Below are 25,366 nucleotides of genomic sequence, written 5' to 3'. Positions count from 1 at the left end.
AATGGGATATAGAAGGCTAACAGGGGCCATGACCTTCAGGGGAGGGGCTCCTTACTGATGGGACCCTCTAAGAATCTTCCAAAGGGCTGACACTGCTGTCTTTTACCATCTGCTTCTCAGGATAAGTCAAATATGGCAGTCATGTGTAGACCTGCTGAGTAATTAGTAAGTGAGTAATTAAATGGTTTCTGACAGCCTTTAGGAGCAAATTCAAGACTTAAACCAGGTTAATCCTTTGGTGTCTGCCCCAGCAGATGTCAGTCACAGATCAGCCCAGATCCTCTGTCACCCATGATCTCTTCAGCCTTGGTCTGGGATAAAAGAACCAAGTCCTCAGTCTGCCATGGAAGGCTTTACACAATCTGGCTCCTACCCACCTTTCCAGATTTCTATCATTCTTTTTTCCTTCCTGAGCTTTATGTTCCCATCAAATAGAACTCTTAGCTACTCCCTGACCTTCTGACTAGAGCTTCGTGCATTTGCAATAGGCTGCAGTGGACAACCTCCTGGTTTTGAATTCAATCAGGACTTGTTTCAAATCCTGCCTTAGTCACCTGCATGCTACGTGACCCCGGGTTGTCATTTTACCTTACTGACTCCCATTCTCCCCATCTGTAGAATGAGGCGGAAAGAATTCTAAGAGGCAGAGGTAGAGAGGTCAAGAAGGATGAGAATTGAGAAAAGACCATTCATTTTGGCATGTAAGGGATTATTGTTAACCTTGGAGGAAGCAGTTTCAGTAGAATGATGACACCTGAAACCAGATTACAGTATTTAGGAGCAAGATGGGGGGGGAGGAAGTAGAGGCGTCTTTTGTGCGGGGCTTTCTCAAGTTGTTTAAGTATTGAGATGAAAGAAGGAGGAGAAATATCAGATATAGGTAATTAGGAGAAATAGATGAAGGTAGTAGATAGAGGTCCTTAGTAGAGATGTTTAGATCAAATGAGGTTTTGGTTTCTTTAAGAATGGGGAGATATGAACATGTTTGTTGACATCAGGGAAGTAGCCAGTAGATTGAAAGTAACAGAAGATAAAGGGGAGGGGAACCTCAAAAGTGGGTATAATCTGATGGAAAAGATAGGAGGAGATGAGATTAAGGGTTAATGTAGAGATTTGGGCCTTGGAAAGGAAAAGGGTCACTTCATCCTCCAAGAGAGGAGTGAAAAGAAGATAGTGGATGAAGATGTCATAAGCCCGAAGAGTAGAAAAAAGGAGAGGGAGGATTAGGAAAGGGGAGAAGAGGAATGGGGGGGGGGGGGGAAGAGAAGCAGGGGAGGAGGATGAAGAGGAAGGAAGAAGAAAATTTAGAATTTGAACTATAGAGATGCACAATGTCAGAGCTAGAAGCAATCTTAGAGATCATGTAGTCTCTTTATTTTATTGATCACAAAACTGAGGTTCAGAAACATGAAGTGATTAAGCCCAGGTCACTGGATGAATAAATCACATCTTTATATGTTTTCCTCAGATCAACCCCAGTGAGGCAGATAGTACATAAAACTATCATCCCTATCTTAAAGATGAGGGAGTTGGGGCGGCTGGGTGGTGTAGTGGATAAAACACTGACCTTGGAGTCAGGAGCACCTGGGTTCAAATTCGGTCTCAGACACTTAATAATCACCTAGCTGTGTGGCCTTGGGCAAGCCACTTAACCCCGTTTGCCTTGCAAAAAACTAAAAAAAAAATGAGGGAGTGGAGCTTCAGAGAGATTAAGTGATAATTAGCATTTATATAACAACTTAAAATTTATAAAGCCCTACCTGGTATCTCAATTGATCCTCACAACAACCTAGGAAACATTATATTATAACCCCATTTTAATAGATGAGAAAACTGGAGCTGACAGAATGTAAATATTCTAAGCTTCTGAGACAAGATTAAAACTCAGGACTTGATGACTCCAAGTCCCAATACTTTACCCACTGTGTCTTTTACTTGTTTCCAGTTAAGTGACTCATACATGGTCACAGAACTGTTCAGTGACAGTTTGGGGATACTCACTCACATGATTTCTTGGTTCCCCATTTTCTCCATTACATCATTATCCACCAAACTTCTATGCTTTCTCTTTGAGATTATTTTTTACTCAGATGATATGTGTCTTGTCCATTATCTGACTCTTTGCATATTGTTTCCTCCCTGTCAGTGTGTGCTCTTCTAAGTTAGGGACCTCAAAGGGTGTTCTTTGAACCAGCCCTTAGCAAAGCTAGTGCCTGCCCAGCATTGTAAATAGATGTCACTAAGAGCTTGTTGACTAATTTGTCCCAATTGCTTCCTCTTCTGGTGTTGATCGAATGGCCAGTTGTGTGACCCTGGGCAAGTCACTTAACCTCTCTCTGCCTCAGATTCCTGGGTGGTAAAATAGGATAATAATCTACTTCACAAGGTTGTTATTAGGATCAAATGAGATAATTGTAAAATACTTATCACAGTACTAGTTTATGGTAAGCATTATATAAATTAGCGATTATGATTATTTTAATAAAAATTTTAGTATTTTTTTTTGTTTTTGCAAGGCAAACGGGGTTAATTGGCTTGCCCAAGGCCACACAGCTAGGTGATTATTAAGTGTCTGAGACCGGATTTGAACCCAGGTACTCCTGACTCCAGGGTCAGTGCTTTATCCACTGCACCACCTAGCCGCCCCAAATTTTAGCATTTTTATTTAAACTTTTGTGTTCTAAAGTCTATTCCTCCTTCCCTACTTCCTTTCCCTCCTCCTCCCCTCCCTGAGATAGTAAGCAGTCAGCTATTATACATGTGAAATCATGTAAAACATTGGAATATTGGTCATTTTGTACAAGAAAACTAGAATAAAAGAAAAAAAGAAAGGTGTTAGGGACTGTTGTGTGTGGGAGTGCTGTGAACCTTCATCACCTGGTGCCCTTGAACACCAGAGCATTGTTTTATTAAGTGGCACAGGAGTGGGAGTGGATTAGAGACTGGGAGGGATATTTAAGCACTTGTGTTTTGGTGAATAAATGGAGACCTTGGTGTATAGGGAGAAACTTGTCTTCCTGGTCTCCAACCCCTTCAACTCTCACCTGGGGAAGATTGAGGGAGTCCAGAAAGGAAAGACGTGAAAAGTAGCAGTTTCCATCTGTATTCAGTCAATATCAATTATTTCTACGGAAGAGTATAATATGCTTCATCATTTGTCTTTTGGGATTGTCTTAAATTTTGTATTGCTGAAAATAGCTGTCATTCACAATTCTTTATCCAACAATAACAAACTGCCTCTGTGTACACCATTCTCCTGGCTCTGTTTCCTTCACTTTACATCAGTTTGTGTGAATTTTTCCAGGTCTTTCTGAAGTCATCCTGCTTCTTATTTCTTAAAATAATATTCCATTACAATATTTTACCAATTGATGGGCATCCCTTTGATTTCTAATTTTTAGCCACCATAAAAAGACTGATATAAATATTTTTGTACAAAGAGGTCCTTTTCCCTTTTTTGTATGCTTTAAAGATATAATCAGTAGTACTGCTGGAGCAAAGGATATGTTCAGTTTTATAACTCTTTGACCATAGTTCCAAAATGCTCTCCAGAATGGTTAGATCAGTTCATAATTTCACACACAATGTATTAGTGTCCCAATTTTCCCACATCCCCTCCAACATCCAATAGTTTCCTTTTTTTGTCATATTATCCACTCTGATATGTCAGTGGTACCTCAGAGTTATTGTTTTATATATATATATGAGTAAATCAATTTTTCATTTATTCCCTTAATATCTTGAGTTCTTATTCTTCAGATGAATTTTCTTATTTTTTATCTTCATAAAATAATTTTTGATAGTTTGTATGGCACTAAATAAATAAATTTAGGGGAATAGTCATTTTTAATTTTAATATCTAGTATTTTTTAGGACTTTAAAGTTTGTAAAGGGCTTTACACATATTATCTAATTTAATCTCAGTGGTGTGTTTTTACAGCCAGTTCTCTAAAAAAATGTTTAATAGCTGTTCTCTGGGATACATATACACTTAAATTTTTTAAAATATTTATTATACATACACTTTAAGTTTATTTGGCATTATTAAGATTTTCTTAAGTCTATATAATCCATAATACAATAAAGTCCATCATATCCCATTTGACCCACCCGACAACTCTGTGAGATAGCTTATTATTATCCCCATTTTAAAGATGAGGAAATGGAGACTTCAAGAATTTAAAAAAACCTCACTGAGGGTCATGTAACCTTTAGATTTTTGAGACAAGATTTGGGTAGAAGTCTTCCTACCTTGAAGTCCAGCACATTATCCCTGCACTACTTTGCTGCCTCACTGTCTACCCTACTATTTCCTAAAAAAAAAAAAAAGTTATTCAATAGCATTGCTCAATTAGCAATTATTGAATTGACATCTGGAAGGAGAAGTTAAAGATGCTCAGAAATAAACCAGGACACCTTCCAGTGTTCTGAGAGGGAAAACTTAAGAAAATAGTGTATGTGAGGTGGGGGTGGGGGCAGGGAAGGGGATGGTGTCTGGGAAGCTCAGGATGTTCTAAATGATCTCAAGAAGGCTAAAACCCATCAAAGGGATAGGGGAAGAGCAATCTGACAGCTGGTGCTCTGCTCAGCCCAGCCAGACCATAAATCTGCTGAGGTCAGGACGGGAGCTGTAGCCACAGATGGTGGCAGTCAGAGATCTAGGTCGGAATTGAGGCTAGGCAGCTTTGGGAGGGGAGTCAGCATGGGTGATTTGAGTTAGCCTATTTCTTGGGTTGGGTATGGCCTGGGGTGGGGGAGAGGGCCCCCCACATATTTTTGAAGAGAGATTAGTGAGAGAGTGACTGAGTTCTTAGAGATTCTAAGAGAAGTAGGCCTATAATGGGGTTAGGGTGAGAGAATAGGGGTGGTCCAGGATCTGGGCCTCAGGCTCCCTTCATCAATGGATCCAGTTACAGGTTCATGAGCAGTTGGGGAAAATGGTCAAATATGGACATCAGGAAGATGATTTTGTTAGCAGTGTGAAACATGGACTAGAGAAATAGAACTGTTAGGAGATGATTTAAATTTTTTTTTTAAATTCCATGCTCTTTTTGTTTTGTTTTGTTAATTTGTTTCAGAGATACCAATTTTCCTCTCCTGAATATGGGTTTGTGGTCTCACTGTTATCATTCTCTTTAACAGGCTGGAATCCCCAGCCCTTTAGTTTTCAATAATCCTTCCTGTACCCCACTATTCAACATGAAAACCCATAAATTGCAGGGTTTTCAAAATATACATTAAAAAATGAACTCAACTGGACAGTCTATAGTAATTTACTGATGTTTGTCCTTCATGCTCAAAGACAACCATGACATTAAGGGAGATGATGCCATGATAAGCATATGAATTGGATTTGAATTGTGGGGGGGCGTGCTGTGCTAAGTCACCAGTCTGACTTTCTCCACCAGAACCATCTGAATCTAGTGGCTAGATATGGATCAGGATGACTGGAAATGGCCTTGGTTGCAAGAAAGTGACTTGTCCAACATCATATAGCTAGTAACTGGCAAGTGTCTGAGACTGGATTTGAACTCCTGTCCTCCAGACTCCAAGGCCAGTGCTTCACAGAATCCTCTCACTCAAATCCAGTTCATGTGCTTGTCATGGCATCATGCCTGATGTCATTGTCTTCTTTGAGAATGAAGCAATTTACTAAGTATTCTTTGAATCCCTTGAAAAACTCCTTGGGTCCTACAGGGTACATATACCCAGGCTGACAATCCTGGACTAGGAAATTATTAAATGGGAGGTCCTGAGAACAGATAGGTGATTCAATGGATACAGTACCTGACCTTGGATCAGGAAGACCTGAGTCCAGTTCTGATCTCAGACATTGTGTGACCCTGTGCAGGTCACTTAATCCTTTTTGTCTCGATTTCCTCAACTGTAAAATGAGTTGAAGAAAGAAATGTCAAGCCACTGCCAAGAAATCCCTAAGTGGAGTCACCAAGAATTGGACACAACTGAAATGACTCAACAATAACAAAACATCCTGAGGACCTAAATGAGGGTGGGAGGATGGGTATGGAGAGGAAGGGAAAGACACAAAAGATATTTTAGAGACAGAATCATGGGATCATAGGTTTAGAGCTAGAAGGGACCTTAAAGACTATTAAGTCCAACATTCTCATTTTCCAGATATGGAAACCAAGGTAAGGAGGAGTCACCTGGTCAAAATCATTAAATCTAGAGAGTATCAAAGGTTGGATTTGAACCAAGGTCTTCCTGAATTGAGCCTTAGAGGTATATCTACTATATGTCTATGTCACCTAACTACATGGACGTGGATGTATACACATATATTTGGGAAGGGATAGAGGAGATGACTTTGCTTCTTTGAATCTAGGAGAATAGGAGGATTATGGGAGGATTTCTTATAAATAAGAAATAGGGAAGTTGGTGATGGGATGAGGTAAGGCAAAGATGCTAAGTGCTATTTTAGATACTTTGATCTTAAGTGCTGGTAGAATATTCAGGTTGAAACATTGAGTAGGGGGGTGGAAATAGGCAACTATTAATTCAGTAGTCACTGACTCCTTCAACATACACCTGATATCCTTGGTGAGGTGATGATGGGGAGAAGGCTACATAACTCCTTTCCCTACCCCTGCTCCATTTGGATGGATTCTTACCCTTGAGCTTGCATCTTTGGAGATAGAGGGAAAAGCAACAAGGTATAGTGGAAAGTGGTGGAATCAGAGGATCTGGGATCAACTCCTGGCTCTGTGGCAGTCTTAACTATGGAAATCTTACCTTGGGTGAATTATTTGATCTCTCTGAGTTCCTGTTTGCTTGGACAGGACTAAGGCACCACAGAAGTATCTTCCAGCTCTTATGCCCTGATAGCCCCATCAAGCTTTCAGATTGTGAAGAAAGCCTGTGCTTGCAAACCTTATTTCAGTCCCCTGGGAACTTTGAGTTACCACCTATGAAGCTATTTGGATGTTTCACAGCATCTGGGACCCAGAAGCAGGGAGACATGTTCAAATCAGAGACTTGAAGTTTGACTAGCCCAAGCCAATTCCCAGGCAGTGTCCGTGTGTGTGTGTGTGTGTGTGTAGTTTGGGGGGCAGTGGTTCTGTGAAGTGGTTCTTGAAGTTGATGTTAATAGAATCATGAAGTGATATTCTTAAAGATCTCTTGGGCTAAAACATCATTATCAACCCTCCTCCCTTAGGGCAGACACAGCCAATTTCCCCCTATATAGCCCTGATTACTGTACCAAGTACTCAAGCTGATGTTCTAAATCCCAAATACTGCTTCTCTGTCACAGTAAGGGTTTACTAGCAGGTTATGTAAGGGGCACTTCCCTGGGCTGGGATTGGGGGGAGAGGGTGGCAGCTGGGAAAGTAATGGAGTCAGCATTCTAAAGCATCAGCCACCCCAGCAATCTTTAAGCCCAACTTGAGCTGATCCATAGTGGGGGTTCCCCCCCTCAATGACCCTCAATCAAAGCCCTAGGAGGTCAGCTCAGTTAAGCTCTAGGGTCTGACTCATGAGAGCTACTGAGGTGCTTTCTGAATGGGTTCAAGGTCCCTGGGTGCTCCTGTACCAACTTTAATCAGGCCAGGTTTCCCTGTGTTAACAGTCTGGGGGACATCTATGTTTCTATGTATCTCTATGTATTGTATTTATGTTTTGTTTGTCTGGCCATCTGACTAACTATTTTTCTAACCCTTCCTTGTCATAGAACACAGAGAGCTAGAAGGAACCTAGGAGGTTATCACATCCAACCCAGTCATTTTATAAGCAAGGAATCTGAGGTCCATAGGTGTTAAACACAGTAAGGATCCTCTGATCTTAGAACCAGGCTCTTTCTACTGTACTACAAAGTCTCTGCCTTTGAGACTTTGCTCTCAATCCATTCTGCCTGGGAAAAAAAAACCTAGGTTCATCTGTCACCATGATGAGGAATAAGAGGAAAAGTTGACATTGGTGGAGACTATAATTTGCACACTTTGCAAAGCAAGCAATGGAGCCTGAGCCACACTTGCATGTACACACATATATATACATTAATAAGATTTTTAGGTGAATAGTCCTTTAAATTATTGAATTTGTTCAGAGATGAGAATAGGACTTCAGAACACACATGCACACATATCCCTTTGTAAAGGCTTAGCACAAAGTAGATGCTTGTTCCCTTCCCTTCCTTTCTCTTCACTTCTAGTGGGACATGCCAGTGATTGACAGGCTTATCCCTTGCTCTTGCATAGGGGTCTAGTATTGTGTATTGAGTGAAACATCCTTACAAGATATATTTGAATAACCCAAATATTCTATTAATTATGCCTTCTTAGCAAATAGCTTTGCCTTGGGTTGATTGTGTCTAATGGCTGACTGTTAATGGGAAATTTGCTGATTGGGATTTATGAGTCTTGATCTTTGGAATGCAGACTCACACAGTATCCTATAACCTGGGAGTAGCAGCTACTCTCTGGACATCCAATACATAAAATGGGGATATTGGGTTGAGTAGGCATCTCTCACGGAATGTTACAAGTGTTTTGTTCAGACCCTGGTTTGTTGTGTTTGTGCATTAATACACACATACACACATATGCACGTGTGTGGCTAAGCTATGAACATACATATATGTAGTGAATATGTTTAAATGAATAAATCAGTCAATGCACTGTTTTCTGTCATTTATAATTTGTAGTTCAATGTTCTAACACTTAAAAAGAGCAGTAGTTTATCCAAATGGGTGATCCCTCCATCAATGTAGCATCTCCATACCTTAGATAAGGGGTTCCAGAATATTCATAGCAGATCTTTTTGTAGTAGCAAATAACTGGAAACCAAGAAGATGCCTTTCAGTTGGGAATGATTAAACAAGTTGTAATAAAAGACAATGAAGATAAATCACTGCTCCGTAAGACATGATGAATATAAAGGATTAGGAGAAGCATGAAAAAGACACTGCATATGAACTGATGCAAGATAAAATAAGAATCAAGAAAAGAATAATATAACTATGTAAATGGAAAAATAATCAACTGAATTTTGTGTAACTATAATGACCAAAGGAGAGATGAGAATGCTCCTTGTTCCCTACATTGGAGAAGTATGACTGTGGAGCTTGTGCAACTGTTTCTTTTTTCTCTTCCTTTTTTTACACTTAGTTATGAGGAATGATATTCTCAACAAGAGAGAGGAGAAATATACATTTGAGGAAAAAGTGATATAAACACAAATGATATAAATAGGAAGTCCATAAATGTTGTATATACACATATTTTCAGACTTTTTCCAGTGTATTCAAATCAATGTGTAGATCAGTTACACCAATTCAGCCAGTAGACAAAATTAGCTCAAGACAAAGATATTTGCTAGAAAGGCATAATTGTAGAGTAATTACAAAACATTTCCCCCATAAACATGGAGTGCACTCTTCTCACAAATACACACAGTATCTGTGGGGAGAATAGGTAGAAATGGTAACAAGGGATAATTTAAGGAATGATGTAGCAAAAGCGATGAATATTTCCAATATTTCAGGACTTTGTTGTTTCTTCTCTACTCATGGAATCTTCACACATCTCTTGAATAGCAGAATTAATTCTTCTCTGAATTGATAAATTCTCCTTTTTGTTGTCCCTCTCTCAAGAGACTGACCCTCTGTATTTATGTAAGACTGGAGAATATGTGTCTCTATTCATCTCAACTGTCTTGAACTCTTTTGAACTGAACCTTTAATTACTGGATGGACCAGAAGTTTCTCCACTATATGTCAAAATTACTCTATGAGTAAGAGGAGATCAAATTTCTTTTTCCTATTTTGCCCTCTGGTATAGGCATAGTCTACAGAATTTCTCCTGATTTTCATACTTTCACATTGATTCACTCTAAAACTGTCCAATTAGTTTTTAAAGGATACCTGAAGGGTGCAGTCAGTCTTTCCCAGATAAAAGTCAGAGTCTGATTCAGCCATGCAACTTATTCATATTTTGTAAAGGGATCACTAGGACCGGGTACATATTTGCAATTAGTTTAGCATCTCTTTGTTTTCCCTTTTTGATCGTTACTCTGAGGATCAGTCCCTTGACCTAGAACAACTCCCCTAAATAACACACCCGACAACTCCACTGTTTCTTCACTTGATTGACTTCCTGACACAGTTGTCCCCTTGCCCCCACCATACAATGACCAGCAGCTATGACATCATCATTTTTCAGTCAAGACCAGTATGATGTGCTTTCCTTAATTTGTCATACATGAAACAATGCCAAGATTTGAATGTGTCCCCAGATCCTTGGGCACAAATAGACACAATAGCATCTTGTAGTGGAGAGATCTCTGATTTGAAAGTCAAGAGATACAAGTTTGAGCCTTTGGACTAACACTAACCATCAGTGGAAGCTCAGGCATGCCACTTACTTTAAAAACGAAGGCTATCTTTTGTTTTTCCATCATCAATACTTTCTGATGTATCCCTCCTCTTCTCTCCTAGAGAGCTACCTCTTATAACAAAGAATGAGAAAGGAAAAATACAAGTCAGTAAAACTTATCCCTGTCCTTAAAGAGATCCTTGTAACTGATAGCTTCAGTCCCAATCCTCTGTACTAAGGTGCCTTCAGAGGTCTGATGGTTCTATTTGACCTACCTAAGGCTTTCCAGTTTTGTTTAGTTAAGTCTTGGTCTGGGGAGGAAAAGTCATGTACTTCTGGCTCATAGAGTGAAAATCGTCCATTCTGCTCTGAGGATTTGAAGGGAAAGCTTGTCTACATGAACACCATTGTCTGCATTTGTATTCCTTGCATCTCTGTTTTATGAGATCCCATAACTAAAAACTTCAGTCATGGGTGGAGAACCTCTTTTGGGAAAGTAGTCTCAGTTTGTTCTTGGGACCAGAAGGGAAGACTTCTCAGTTATTATCATTTTGGGGAATCTGATGCATTGAGGCATCAGAGTAGGGCTTAGTGGGGAACATAATATATGAATAACAAAGCTGAAGGGCTAGAGGTAAGAGGGAAAGATGATCAATAGAAGCCCTTGCAATGCCAAGAGAAAGGGACAAAATCTCCCTTGGGTAGACCCTCTGGGGAAAAAATTTGGGAGACTCTTGATGAGGCCACAGAATGGGCAGGCATGAGTGAACTGTATGGGCAATACTGGAGGGCAATACTACGGATTGAGCCTTTGTACTAACATCTTCTGGTTCTTCCAGTCCATCTTTCATGGAAATCCATGAGTTTGTAAGTATCCTCAGTAACCTAGCAGAGGATCCTGGAATAGTCAGCTCTGAGATGGATGATCCATTAAAGAAAGACAAGTCAGTCTGGCTGTGGAGATTACAAAGTGTGCTTTTTTTCCTTCTATCATTGCCCTCAATGGTGTAAAGCCATTGGCCCCAATGGGAGGAATTCCTGTGTGTTCCTTGGGATCCCAAAGTTAAAAATTAGTCTTCATTCTGGCCTATCCTGCTTTCTTATTACAGAGAGAGTTGTTTTGTTTTTTTTTGTTTTTTTTTTACTGTTACAGACATATTTGATAATCTGGTTAAACCTGTGGATCTCTTCTCAGAATAGTGTGTTTAAATGCATAAAAGTAAAACTACAAGAAAGCCAATCAGAGTGAAATAACATATTTTAAAATGTCAAGTTTATGGATAAACTTTCAGGTTAAGACCTTCTTCCCTGGAGTCCTGAGTTGATGAGAATTTAAAAAAAAAACCAAACCATTCTCTGAGCTATGAGACACAAAGGAGGTCCTGCTTTAAAACCCTGTAATTATTTTCTCTTCCCCTCCTCAACTATGCAGGAACCTACTTCTCTCTCCTTCCATTCCCTCCCCAAGGTTAGAGACTACAAAAAATCTGCCAAAGTGAGAAAGTCATTTGGCATTAAAGATCTGATTGTTATTAGCTGCCCTGTCTAGTGCGTGATCCCTCCCAGACGCCTCCAAAAGCCCAGTGAATGGAGGGATTGGGAGGTGAATGGAAAGTCACTGCTCTAGCAGAGAAAGGAGAGAGGATCAATTCTTTCTGAGGCTCTCAGAGATCAAATTCCCAATGGGAAATGAAGCCAAAACTCACTTCAAAATCTAAAGTGAAGGTTGAACAAATAAGATGTAATCATTCTCTAAGGGTGAAAGGGGCATTGAAGGGAGAAAGCAGGCTAGGGTGGGTGGGTGGGCAGGGGACCGGATGGCTTTGTCAGGCTTCAGTGGTGCCTTGGTCTAGGGTTACAATGGGCTGGCAACACCTGAGCCTCATTGACGGGCCTCATCACCTTTTTTAATTCTTCATTGGGTGGCTTATTGATCCACCTTGGGAGAGACAGTAAAGATTAAGAGGATGACAATCAGACATCTGCTTCCATGGGGTTAGGAGGTAATCTTCCCACTTGTGTGTCTGGAGAACACTGAGGAGGGCAAGGCATATGCGTTCACATTGCCAGGAAGCATAGGAGACCACTCTGCACAGGAGAGAGGGGAACAGAGACAGAGAGACTCAGCCAGGATGTAAGAGAGAAACAGAGACAGGAGAAAGAGATAAGAGAAAGAGGTGGAGAGAGAGGGCAAAAGGGAGGAAGGGAAGGTCAAAAAGAGAGAAAGGAGAGCTACAGTCAGTGAAAGAGGAAGAAAGAAAGGAGGACTGAGAAGGAGAAAAAGAGGGGAGAGAGAAATATAGTGGTAGAGTCAGAAAAAGTCAAAGAAGAGGGGAAAAGAAAAGCAAAAGGTGGCCCCAACCTGGACATTGCAGCTGAAATCCAGTGGGTTCTTTCTAGGTTCTTGGATGAGCCAGAGTGCAGAGTCCAGCCTTCTGATTTTGGTGCTGTTTGCTAAACTTGCACTAGAAGCCAGACTTGGTGGATCTCCACTTCCCCATGTTTCTTGGCTGGGCTCTCAATAAGGAGGAATGATACTGAGGTTCATTCCAAGTTGTAGGAGGCCAGAGGCTGGGGGAATCTGAAAGTTCCCAAGAAACAGTCAAACTTCTTAGAGTTCAGAGTATTGGTACCCAGAGATCCAGGCTCCCTCAATGCTCCTTTGGACCAGTCCTAGATTGCGGCACAAGAGAATGTTCTCAAGGCTTCCCTACTGAGATCCACCCTCCATCTATCCTCAAGGATGTCTGCTTCCCCTGCTGATCTCTCCACACCCACTGATCGGGAGGACAGCCAGGCAGGTAAGGGTTTTGCTCATCTCCTGTCTGAGGATCCCTTCCCCCTTTGCCCCATAAGTCCTTGATGCCTTCTTGAGTGAGGGAGGTAGAATGGAAGGCAGTTAGATTCAAGAGAAAGGATCACTGTAAGATGGACACAAATGTTTTCCAAGGATACCTTAAGGGTAGGATGTTGGAGCAACTCCTTACAGAAAGGGTGTCAATCTCAAATAGAATGAAGCCCACTAGCCATTTATAAGAATCCCTGGTAGACTGTCTATTGACTTGGATAACCACATAGTAACATTATCTATGTCTTATCTTATTTTTATTTATTTTGTAAATATTTTACAATTGCATTTAATTTGCTTTGGGTTACACCTGGGAGAGATTTGAATCACAAACATGATGGACACCTCTGCCCTTCAGGGTTGTCTCACTGGAGAAATCCCAGCTCTTCTCCAATAGCCAAATTGGAAGAGGGATGCCATTTCTTTTTTTTTTTTGTCCCACCCCAGAAATCTTAAGCAAAAATCTATTTTTTCACATTATCATTGTTAAAGTTTTACAAGCGAAAAGGTGGAAAATCCTCCATAAGTTTAGAGCAGAGGAGCCTCGGGGTTTTTGTTTTTGTTTTTGTTTTGAGTGCACATGCCCAGGATACTTACCTCTAACTGGACACCTAGGCAGGGGAACTCCTTGAGCACTGGCAGGACCTGGGCTGTCTTGGTCTAGGAATAGTTCTTCTTCTCCTTCTCCTCCATCTCCCTCATCCATCCACCCACCCCCTAGTCACTACTATCCCTAAAGAGAAAAAAAAACAGTGGACTTATAAGATAGTGACCAAGGAAGATGTGGATTCATTTTTGAATGAATTAAGTTGGGTTTTTTTTCCAAATTGGGTTTTGTTTGTGTGTGTGTGTGTGTGTGTGTGTGTGTGTGTGTATGTGTTAGAGAGTGAGAGGTGGGTGTGGATGTGGGTAGTAGTGTTTTTCAGTTTGACCCTTGGTTTCTTCATTGTTGGGAATTCCAACTAGGCAGAAACAGGTTCTGTCAGTACTGAACAACTCATCATGATTTACAGTTTTAGAGAGATGTCCCTGGACTAATGGGAAGTTAAGAAACTTGCCAAGGATCACACAGCTAATGTGTGTTTGAACCCAGATCTAGCCTTTTCTTCCATTGCACCAAAATAGTTCTTGACTGGGACATATATGATGGTCATTTAGAACTGGTTGAATATGTCTAAACCAAAGAGGTCTAAACTAAAGACATTTTATTGACTCAAGCTGGTGGCTCTGGCATTTCTTCAGGGACTGGTCCCTCTGGGTCTGGAGAGCAGACAGCAAGGTCACTCTTGTCCCTAAAGGAGAAAACACTTCGGGTATTTGGGAGTAAAGTCCAGTTTGACCCATAGGGTCTTATGATGCTAAAACCAACTGATGGTAACAGTAAGTAGAGTTCTGAAAATTAAACTTTGACAGTGAGAAGGGCTCTCACTACCAAGTGCAGGGCCTGGAGGTGGGCTCTTATAGGCTCGTGGCTTGGGGTCTTGGGTTCTAGCAGCACTTTTTCATGACTCCAACTGGGGAAGATGGGGATTGACTGGGAGGGGGAGCAGTAGAAGGTGTGAAGGATAGGGATGGGAATGCAGCAGGAAGAGAGATGGGGACCGGCTAAATCAAAAGTCCTTATTCCAAGGACTCAAGCACTGGAAATTGAGTGTTTACTTTCTGTAGGCCCTGTTCTGGGAACATGAAGGAAGCAGGGGGCACTTTCTAGCTAGGGAACAGACTGAGACTGTGTGTGTGTGTGGGGGTAATTACAACAGGTAGGCATGCAGTGTCTTCTGGGCATGGAAAAGACTCTGAGGCTGGTTCATAGAAGCCCTCACCTTGGGAACAGTTGGCATATTCCAAACCACATGGCCATGGCTAAGATCCAGGACTATTCTAGGATTTAACTTTAGACACTTACCAGCTGTAAGACCTTGGGCAAGTCCCTTAGGGACTATGATACAATGTGATTCACAACCATATAGCATCCCTAGAATCACAGAGGCATTGACTTAGAAGCCAGAAAGACCTTCAAGGATATGTAGCCTGCCTCTTCATGTTCTAAATGAGGAAACTGCCCGCCTCATCAGGTGAAGTGACTTGTCCAAAGATACATAGGTAGTAAGCCTCTTGGGCAGAACTGGAATGGAAATCTGATTCCAGAACCAGGACACTCTCATTGTACCAAACCGTTGTGAGAATATTGATGTGAAATAAATTTGTTTTTGTCTCCATGTATGTTTTTGTTTATAAGGGTGATATCTGGATCATTGAAAATAAAAAGACATTTTAATGTTGACTGACCTTATCAGCAGATACTTTCTCAGAGTCATGACTAGAGAGAAGCAACAGGGGTTTTGCTCCAGGATATCAGGGGGTTTAGGAAGTGTTGATAGTATTCATACTTCAGCAGCTTAGAAATAATGGAGTAAACATGCCAGAGGAAGGAGAATAATTAGTTATTGTTGCCCTGATCTTTCTCCCCAAGGACCGGGGCCCTATAATCTCCCCTACACCTGAATTTTGACTTAAAAGGTTCTTCTTGCCCCAAATGTGAAGAAAGCTGTAAAGGATCTGTATATTCTCATTCCTTTCCTTTGGCTCAGAGTTGGGGAGCTGGAGGGCAGTGGGGCCTCATTCCTCAAAACCTTTAATACTTTTCTCCATCATCTCCCCAATCTCCTTTGCTTGAGTGCCCCTAAGTTTAAAGGGGGAATATTTATTTATAATTCTAAATCTTGTCTGCTTTGAGGATAGCAGAATCAGAATCCAGAGCTGCAAGGGAAGAAGAAGAATATGGCCCAATCTAGATCTAGAAAAGAATCCTTATGGAAACATCCCTGAGAAATGATCATGGGACCTACTACCTACTACCTACTGCCTCTCCAGCAAGCTCAGTCGACTCTATGAAGATGTTTTTCTCTACAACAAGTCTTTATTTGTCTTTTGGCAACTTTTCTCGTTCTTGATTCTGCCTTCTGGGCCCAACAGTTGAATCTCCCTTCTATATGTTGCCCCTGGGTCTTTCCTTCTCCAAACCAAATGACCTTCATTCCTTCAAGTGGCTCTCATATAAAGCAGCTGGTGGGACAGTGGTTAGAGAGTTGGACTTGGAATTATGAAGGCCTGAGTTCATAATTCTGCCTTATTGGCTATGTGACCCTGGCCAAGTCACTTAACCATTCTCAGTCTCAGTAAAGCACATTTCTAAATCTTGAAGCACTACATAATATTAGCTATTATTATATGTACAGGCTTGAGGTCTTTTCCCGATCTGATTACCATCTTTTGGATAGTTTCCAGCTTTTCAATGACTTTTCTAAAATCTGATGCTCAGAACTAAATAAAGAATTCCTGATAACATCCAAATCCTTATTCCTGACAGAGTGGCTTTTCTTCTTACAGCCCAAGATCATATTGGCTTTTTTGACTGCTATATCATGCCACTGACTCCTATTGAGCTTGTATTCCACTAAGACCCTCTCCAGTCTTTCCTTTCCCCATCTTGTACTTGTGAAGTTGATTTCTATAAGTGACGTAAAAGGCTTTTTTCATCTATGCCTATTAAATTTCAGCTTATTAACTTCAAATGAGTTTTTTAGCCTGTCAAATGGTAGTCATGAAAATATTGTCCAATAAATAACAATAAACTCAGAAATGTTTGTTTTCCTGGATCCTGAGCTCTCTGCTAGGGCTTAGCTCAGATTGGCTTGAGTTTAGATTGTCTGGCTTGTGAGAGCATAGAGTTAGAGCTGGTAAGGATCTTCCTTAGAAGCCATTGAGTCTAATCTCCTAATTTTGCAAATGAGGAAACTGAGGCAAACATGGTAAAGTGACTTTCCCAGGGTTACATCCTCACTCTGTCCACTGTGCCACCCAGCTGCCCATTTCCCTAATATTTACTCTACCTGTATCATGAGGAAGCCAGTTCTACTCTGTTCACTCTGCTTGCAGTATGAGCTCCTGCACATCACCCTAGGACAGCTCAGTCTGGCACCTTTCAGAGGTAGAGGTGGGGCCTCTTTTCCTGGTCAGAGCATGCCTAGCCTAGGTGACTATGCCCCAGGGCTGAGACTTCCCGAGAATTCCTACCAGTGTCTCTGGTAGACAGGGCTGCTTGGTCTGTCAGCATCTTCCCTACCCCCACTTTTGCCTTCCTTGCAGGTCTGAGTCCAGGGCTCCTGTGCAGAGTTTGTGGGGACAGCAGCAGTGGCAAACACTATGGCATCTATGCCTGTAATGGTTGCAGTGGCTTCTTCAAGAGGAGTGTGAGGAGGAAGCTCATTTACAGGTGAGAAGGCCCCTTCTGCCATCCCTCTCTCCATAGACTGAGCTTCTACTCCCTATGGCTTAGCAGAGGTAGGGAATTGTAGGCTGTGGCAGGGGACGTAGCCCAATTCAGGATCCACTCAGACTTTTTTGTGACCTGCCCTCTCCTTCACTAGCCTGGCTGGGCAGCCTGGAGTCACCCAATTGGAACCCCTCTCCTAAAAAGAGTTCATGATAGCCTGGCCCACCTTCTGTAGAGAAGAGAACAGAGGTAGGGTCTCTGGGACTTTGTTTTTTTTTTTAATCAATTAGTAAGCAACCAACTCTATGGCAGACACTGTGTAGTCCTGGGCATACAAAGATAAGAATGAAACAACCACCCCCTCAAGAAACTTCCATTCCATGCTATAGGTGCCAGGCTGGCTCTGGGGCATGCCCCGTGGACAAGGCCCACAGGAACCAGTGCCAGGCCTGTCGACTGAGGAAGTGTCTACAGTCAGGAATGAACAAGGATGGTGAGTAGGGAAGGGGGGTCCAGGGTCTTTGAGGACCAGAGGTGAATCAATCAAACAGGGGAGCCTTCATTTAGAAAGGCTGGAGTTTCACTAGTAGGAAGTTTTGAGTTCTATTCCTTATCAATGGTCTATTAGTTGGTTGGGTACAGGGAGACTATCACTCAACTAAGCCAACTGGCCTAAGATGCTACGATTGCCCAGAAGGTTAACAGAGGTGGGGTCTCAAGCCAGGTCCTTGGTTTCCCTAGCGGTCCAGAATGAACGCCAGCCCCGCAGTACAGCTCAGGTTCGCCTGGACAGCATCGAGATGGACTCTAACCTCAGGCCGGAGCATCTCTCAACGACTCGTGCCGGCCCCCAGCCTGCCAGTCCCATGGTGCTTGGCCTTCGGGTTCCAGCATCTGCCTCCATAACCACAGTCCCTGGCTCTCGGGCTCTGACGCCTCCAGGAAACCATCGCTTCATGGTCAGTCTCATGACAGCTGAGACGTGTGCAAAGCTAGAACCAGAGGACGGTGAGTGAGGGTACCCAGTGATTCCAAGGTCCCTTGGACAATTTGTCCAAGCCATTCCCATGACCTCTGGTCTTCATATTGCTACAGGTAAGCTACCAGGCAGGCCATAGGAACACACCTAACAGGCATGTTCTCTGAGGTTCCAGACTGAAGAGTACAGGGACTAGAACACTCACTAAACTCATATATTTTTTTCTTTTAACTGAAGAGATGTCCAGTTCAAATTAATAAGCATTTATTAAGTATCAACTGTATACCTGGTCTTGAAAATATGAAGATGAACAAGATAGAGTCTCTGACCTTAGTGAGCTTAGAATTCAGTAGGGAATATAAGATAAACAGAGAAGTACTGAACAACATCCATGTCCATCCTCTCTCCTCCAGCAAGGCAGACCATCCCTGCCTGGTCATACTCTGCAACTCAAATAATATAGATGCAGAAGGGAGGCTGCAATGAAGTATAAAGGGGTGCCAAGGAGATAGAGATCACTTTCAGCTAGGGGATCAGGGTATGTTTTGTGCAAGAGGACAAGCTGAGCCGAGCTGGGTCTTGAGAGATTTTTGTCAGGCAGAAATAAGGAAGGGGATGACCAAAGACGAGGGGATGGCCCACCCAAAGAGTGGAGGTAGCTGGAAGATGGTAAGTCATCCATCTTGGCAAGATCATAGGGTACACAAAGGAGAGTCTTGTGAATAAAGTCTGGGAATGAAGATTGGAGGCAGTTTGTGGAGGTCTTGAATGTCTAGTAGGTGGGTTACCTTGGGAACCATTGATTATTTTTGAATAGGAAACTGACATAATCAAAGCTGCACCTTAAGATGATTTCTCAGGCATCTGTGTGAAGACCATGTAGATGGGAGAGTAATGTGGCCAAGTTCCTTAATCCATTAGGACTCCTTCAGTTTCCTCTACTGTAAAGTGAAGGGGTTGGATGAGATGGCTTCCAATTCCATCTCTGATCTTATAACCAAACCGGTGGTGAAAATGAGAATAGAAAGGAGGGAAGAGACGGAATGGAATGGAAGAGAAACATGACCACTGAACAAATGAATGTGTGATAGAGGAAAAAAGATAGAAGTGAGCAGAGATGGCAATTGAGAATCCTAAGCAGGGTCAGAAAAAAATGACTTTCTGTCAACCCATCCATCAGGAGCTTTGAAACTTCCCTGTAAAACAGGATACTTGATTAAGGTCTTGATGGGTCTGTGATCTCATTTTTTCAGGGTAATCCTTAACCAGTGTAGATCACTACCCCATTAACCTTTTTATCCCATGAAACTCTTAGTCTTATTTTCCAAGAATCCTTCCTTGTTAGGGAATCTACTCATTGAACTGGAGACCTTCCCCTTAGTCTTTTAATAGTCCATGGATTCCAGGACTGTCTATTATAACTTACTCTTGCTGTATGGTTAGCTCACATTCTCTTCCGGTTAGTACTTATACTTAATGTTGTTTATTGACATTTCTTGTAAACTTGTAAATACCTTTGGCAGTATTGGCCAACCCATTTACATCTCTCCATCATGCATCTCAACTTTTGATTTTGCCTGGGAGACAGTGGAAAGGGAATCCAAGTTCAAATCACAACTCTGCTTACCTGCTAGTGTGTGTGTATGTGAGTATTTCTGTGTGATATAGGTATTCTTCTTATTATTTCATTTACAGATAAGGAAACTAAGGCCAGGAGAGGTTTCCAGGGTCATATATAGTGAGAGTCTAAATGAAAAAGTATATATATCAAAAGCTTATTCTTTACTAAGTACTGTGCTAAGCTTGGTATACAAAATCACAGATAGTTCCTACTCTCAAGGAGCTTAGGTTCTAGAGACAATGTACATCGAGCAGTATTTTGGTTTGGAAAGTTACTGGGGGGTGGCTAGGTGGCACAGTGAATAAAAGCATCAGCCCTGGAGTCAGGAGGACGGGAGTTCAAATCCAGCCTCAGACACTTAATAATTACCTAGCTGTGTGAACTTGGGCAAGTCATTTAACCCCATTGCCTTGCAAAAACCAAAAAAAAGGGAAAGTTATTGGGGTAGGGAGTGAAACCAATGGAGAATCAATTGGTGTGCCCTTCTGAAGTTTGTTTCAGAACTGGAATGTGTGGGTGAGGACAGGAAAAGGGGAGAGAAGATATTCTTTTGAGTACCAAAGGCAGCTAAAAAAGGAATAAATATCTTAGACAAGGTGTATAGTTGGGAGGCAGAGGGACAAGTGAAGTAGAACATGGTTGAGACCTGGGATACATTTGGGGGTGACAGATATAATCAGCAATCAGGATACTGGGGTCCTAGGGCAGGAATTCTAGAGGCAAAAGGGGAAGTCCTCTAAGGAGAGGAGAGATGAAACTTGAACCCAGATCTTTCTGACTCTAGGTCAGAACAAATAGCAACATAAATGGAGCTTTTTCTTATTCCCACCTCTCAAGTTAGCAATATCTCCACTGATAGTTTGATTTATTTCATGCTTATTTACTGTTGTTTCCCCAGGAGGAATCTCTTGAGAGCAGGGACTATTTCATTTTTGCTCTTGTATTTCTAGTGCCATACACAGTAACTGGCCCAAAGTATGTGCTCAATAGATACTTGTCTTCTAATTGAATTTAACCTTTCTGGATCCATATTTCCTTGTCTACCAAACTAGGGAAATGGAGTGGACTGGATGTCCCCTTGTCTTTTTTCTTTTTTTTTTAGGTTTTTGCAAGGCAAATGGGGTTAAGTGACTTGCCCAAGGCCACACAGCTAGGTAATTATTAAGTGTCTGAGACTAGATTTGAACCCAGGTATTCCTGACTCCAAGGCTGGTGCTCCATCCACTGCGCCACCTAGCTGTCCCTGGTTTGTCCCCTTGACATTTGGGATTCCAAATGAGGAAGCTTGGGGAGCATATCAAAACAGAGGCAGCAAAGTCAAAGGGAAGTCAACCAATTTGTATGTGTGTTTGTAACAGTAAAAAGAGGAAGTCAAGAGGATGAAGCAGGTGCCCTGGGTCCACAGGTAGGGTGGGGTATCCCAGACCAAGTTAATTTTGGGGTTTTGAGCATCTCCATTTGTTTCTTTCATTAGTAGGGGTTGGGAGGAGGCTACTGACTTATTACCTCTTTCATATTCCTTTCAACTCTAGGTCCATGATTCTAGGAGCCAATCTGTTTAGAGCAATAGAGCAAAACTTCAACTTAAAAGCCCCTACATCTCTAACAGCAAGCTGTATAGGCTTAGAGGAAGGGAATGGGCATCCTTGATGCATCTATGATATGCCAGGCTCTGGGCTAAGCACCTTATGAACATTATTTCACTTAGATGAAAATAACTAAAGGGTCTTCAGTTTGTTGGCAGGCAGTGATTTTTTTTTTTAGTTTTTGCAGGGCAATGGGGTTAAGTGGCTTGCCCAAGGCCACATGGTTAGGTAATTATTAAGTATCTAAGGCTGGATTTGAACTCAGGTCCTCCTGACCCCAGGGCCAGTGCTCTATCCACTGCACCACCTAGCTGCCCTGATTTTTTTTTTTAAATACAAAAATCTTCTGTTAAAATCATGGACAAAGCATAACAAAGGATTCTCTGCTCACCTCTTGCCTCTGTCCTTGAGGGCATCCTACATAGATACCATTTATTGTTGAGGGATTATCTAAGGATCTGAGGTTCCCTAGGTGCTCTTCTGCTGATTAGAACAGACCCCAGAACACCCCAGGGCCTCTACAGTGAGATCTATGGGCACTCAAGAGAAATTGAGGTGACAATTGTATGAATTGGCAAATGCAAATCCAAAGGATGAAAAATGCGTTATGACATGTGGTCGGAAGTTAATTAGTCCATTAGCTTAACTATCTTCTACAGGTTGACAAGATAGAGAGAAGAAGGAAGGAAAGGAAGAAGAAAGAAAAAGAAGGAAGGGAGGAAGGAAGGAAATTAGAACTTATTGAGGACAGTAATAAAGGTTCTTTTATTGTTTGTTTTGTTTTGGGGGTGCAATAGAGTTGTGACTTGCCCAAGGTCACTCAGCTGGTAAGTGGCTCAGCCTGGATTTGAACTTGGGAAGAAGAGTCTACTCCATCCACTGGGCCACCTAACTGCCCCAAGGTTGTAGCAATTTATCAGCTCAGGGCAGCATAAGTATCTACCTACGGTTGTAGGTTTTTTTTTTTTTTTTTAGGTTTTTCGGTTGTAGATTTTTAAAAAAGATTCTTTTATATGTATACATATTAATTATGCTTTTGATATTGTCTCCAGGTGGCTGTCCACCTAATCAATCCTTAGCCTGAACTCTAGGGACAAGGGGAAAAGAAAGGTCTTTTTTCACCAGGGTACCTGGAAAGTTGAATGGTGCTTTCAAGTGAAATTGGAAAGGCAGGAAGAGGGCAAGTTTTGGAGGGTTTAATTATGGACTTGTTGAGCTTAGGATATCAGTGGATCATCTACTTAGAGCTGCCCAGCAAGAAGGGGGGATTGTAAGACTTGGGCCAGAGGCCAGGTACTATCTAACTGCCTTTTTTTATGCAGTTGATGAGAATGTGGATGTCATGAGCAATGAGCCAGAGCGCTCCTTGACTGATGACCAACAGGGCTCACACCCTTCTACCAGCCCTGAGAGTGTCTATGAGACATCTGCACGCCTGCTCTTCATGGCTGTGAAATGGGCAAAGAACCTCCCTGTCTTCTCTAACCTGCCTTTCAGAGACCAGGTAAATTCAGGCTACCTGCAACTTGTAAAGCCGTACTTCTTTTGCCATACCTCTTCTTCCCTAAGTCCTGCCTACTCCCCAAGAAGCCCACCCCCTTCCTTAAGCCATCCTACTGGTCACTCAACCCAACTTCCCACCGATATTTTATTTTAAAGAGCGTTTGTGTCCAGAGTCAAAGTCCATGGATTGTCTCAAGAAGGGGCACAGAGCCTAGAGGATGGGTCTATTGATTCAGTGGCTGGTTCTGGTTCAGGCGGCTTCTGTCCTTTTGGAATCTCTTTGAAATGTTTACCATCCCACAGGTGATTTTGCTGGAAGAGGCCTGGAGTGAGTTGTTCCTTCTATGTGCTATCCAATGGTCTTTGCCCCTGGAGAGTTGTCCACTGCTGGCTGTGCCAGACCCAAGCCCTGGGATTCATGGAAAACTCATGACTGCAGCAGTAGAGACTCAGGTCCTGCAAGAAACCATTGCTCGATTTAAATCTCTCACAGTGGACCCCACTGAGTTTGCATGCATGAAGGCTCTCATTCTCTTCAAACCAGGTAGGCAGGAGCCAAACTTGCGTACTGGAAAATCAGATAAAAGCCAGAGGGACCCCTGATTCCTTCTTAATGAAATTGGGCACCCTTCCAGAAACCAGTGTACCTTCATCACCTTAGTCATTGTAACAACCATATCATGGGCCTGGGCACTATGAAAAAACATTTCCTGCCTCCCTTCCCATACCTACTGCATCCAGCTCTAACATTGCCCAAAGACTTATGGGCCCCAGGACCCTCCCCATAGCCAGTAGGCTGTACACCTCCCATGTCCTCTTACAGACATGCCTTCCATTCTAAGCACCTTCCCCGCTTCACCTACCAATAGAGTCTATTAGGGCAACACAGATGCAAGGGACCCCCTTAAATATGGCTTCAGCTGGGTAGGAAAACATGTCTGTGTAGGGGGCTGGTTTCTTGAAATGATGACTCCTTCCCCTGGGGCAATTTATCTGTCAGCTAAAATCCCCAACCCTGAGACAAAAAGGTACCATCTCGGTCACTGGATTGGATGTGGTCCTTGAGACCCCACCCCCAACCGCTGAAGTAGATTCACAGTAGAGGTTCTTAACTTGGGAATCCAACAATCTTTTAATTTTTTTTAACATTTTGATAACTATATTTCATTACAATTGATTTTCTTTATAATCTTATGCATTTTAATACATGAATTTTAAAAAATCATTCATTCTAAAGAGAGATTCCCTAAGCTCTATTCTTCTACCAAAAGGGGTCCAAAGATACACATACAAATTTTAAGAAGCCAAGGACTCCAGACAGGTGCTTGGTCAGTTAGACTGGAGAGAAGAGAGGAAGGCTATGGATATCTGGAAAGATGAGGAACAGAACAGGCTCTACCTCAGACACATACTAAAATAGCTCTTTTTAAGGACGCTTACAGCAGTGTGATTTGTATTTGCAAAAGTGTGTGCTTTTTTTTTTCCCTCCCTCCTTTCCCTTTGCACCTCATCCTAGAGAAGGCTACCATTATATTTGCATGTGTATATTATAGGTGTATACACATATATCTAAATCACTTTATACATACACACATACATATATATATATATATATATATATATATACACACATATATGTAAAACCATACTATGCATACTCCTATTTATCAGTTATTTCTGGGGAGATGGATAGCATCTTCCTTCAGAAGTCCTTTGTAGTTGACTTGAATATTTGCAATTCTCAAAATAATTTTATCATTCAAAGTTATTCTTTGAACAACATTGCTTTTACTGTGTACAGTATTTTCTTGGTTTTGCTTATTTCATTCTTCATTATTTCATTCAAGTCTTTGCATTTTTTAAAAAATCAATCTACTCATCATTTCTCATAGAATAGTAGTATTCCATCATAGTCATCTATCCCTGCTTGTGATATATTGATGATATATTGTGATATATTGATATTCTGATATATTGATATCCAACTGGTAGGTATCCCCTCAATTTCCATTTTAAACATTTTATCGATACTGTATAAAACAAATAATTATTTTTTAATAATCTGGGCTCTCCCCCCAAATAATTCTTCCTCAAAACAAACAATCTGGTGATTTTTTTTTAAAGTTCAAAGACTTGGATTTTAAGCCTAAATTCCACTTTGTGACTGAGTCACTGAACCTTCTCTTTGCCTTGGTTCTCTAATTTGTAAACTAAGGCACTGG

General features: G+C 41.7%; 1 protein-coding gene and 1 long non-coding RNA gene across 2 annotated transcripts in view; one reads left to right on the top strand and one right to left on the bottom strand.

Annotated features, from left to right (window-relative positions):
• Window positions 1-10,938: 10,938 nt before the first annotated feature.
• NR2E3 (nuclear receptor subfamily 2 group E member 3) overlaps window positions 10,939-25,366 on the top strand; it is a 20,278-nt gene continuing 5,850 nt past the window's right edge. The window contains exons 1-7 of the mRNA XM_074231869.1: window positions 10,939-10,964; window positions 13,065-13,132; window positions 17,329-17,455; window positions 17,845-17,948; window positions 18,197-18,463; window positions 22,964-23,145; window positions 23,448-23,688. Coding sequence (XP_074087970.1) covers window positions 10,939-10,964; window positions 13,065-13,132; window positions 17,329-17,455; window positions 17,845-17,948; window positions 18,197-18,463; window positions 22,964-23,145; window positions 23,448-23,688 — 1,015 coding nt within the window. The remainder of the gene's footprint in view (window positions 10,965-13,064; window positions 13,133-17,328; window positions 17,456-17,844; window positions 17,949-18,196; window positions 18,464-22,963; window positions 23,146-23,447; window positions 23,689-25,366) is intronic.
• LOC141519906 (uncharacterized) overlaps window positions 23,276-25,366 on the bottom strand; it is a 16,021-nt gene continuing 13,930 nt past the window's right edge. Inside the window, exon 2 of the long non-coding RNA XR_012477473.1 lies at window positions 23,276-23,600. This is a non-coding gene — a long non-coding RNA (uncharacterized LOC141519906). The remainder of the gene's footprint in view (window positions 23,601-25,366) is intronic.

Source organism: Macrotis lagotis, chromosome 4 (genome assembly GCF_037893015.1).
Source record: "Macrotis lagotis isolate mMagLag1 chromosome 4, bilby.v1.9.chrom.fasta, whole genome shotgun sequence".
In the NCBI taxonomy this organism is placed as follows: domain Eukaryota; kingdom Metazoa; phylum Chordata; class Mammalia; order Peramelemorphia; family Peramelidae; genus Macrotis; species Macrotis lagotis.
The sequence above is the reverse complement of the archived record's forward strand: the minus strand, read 5'-3'. Positions and strand labels throughout refer to the sequence as shown.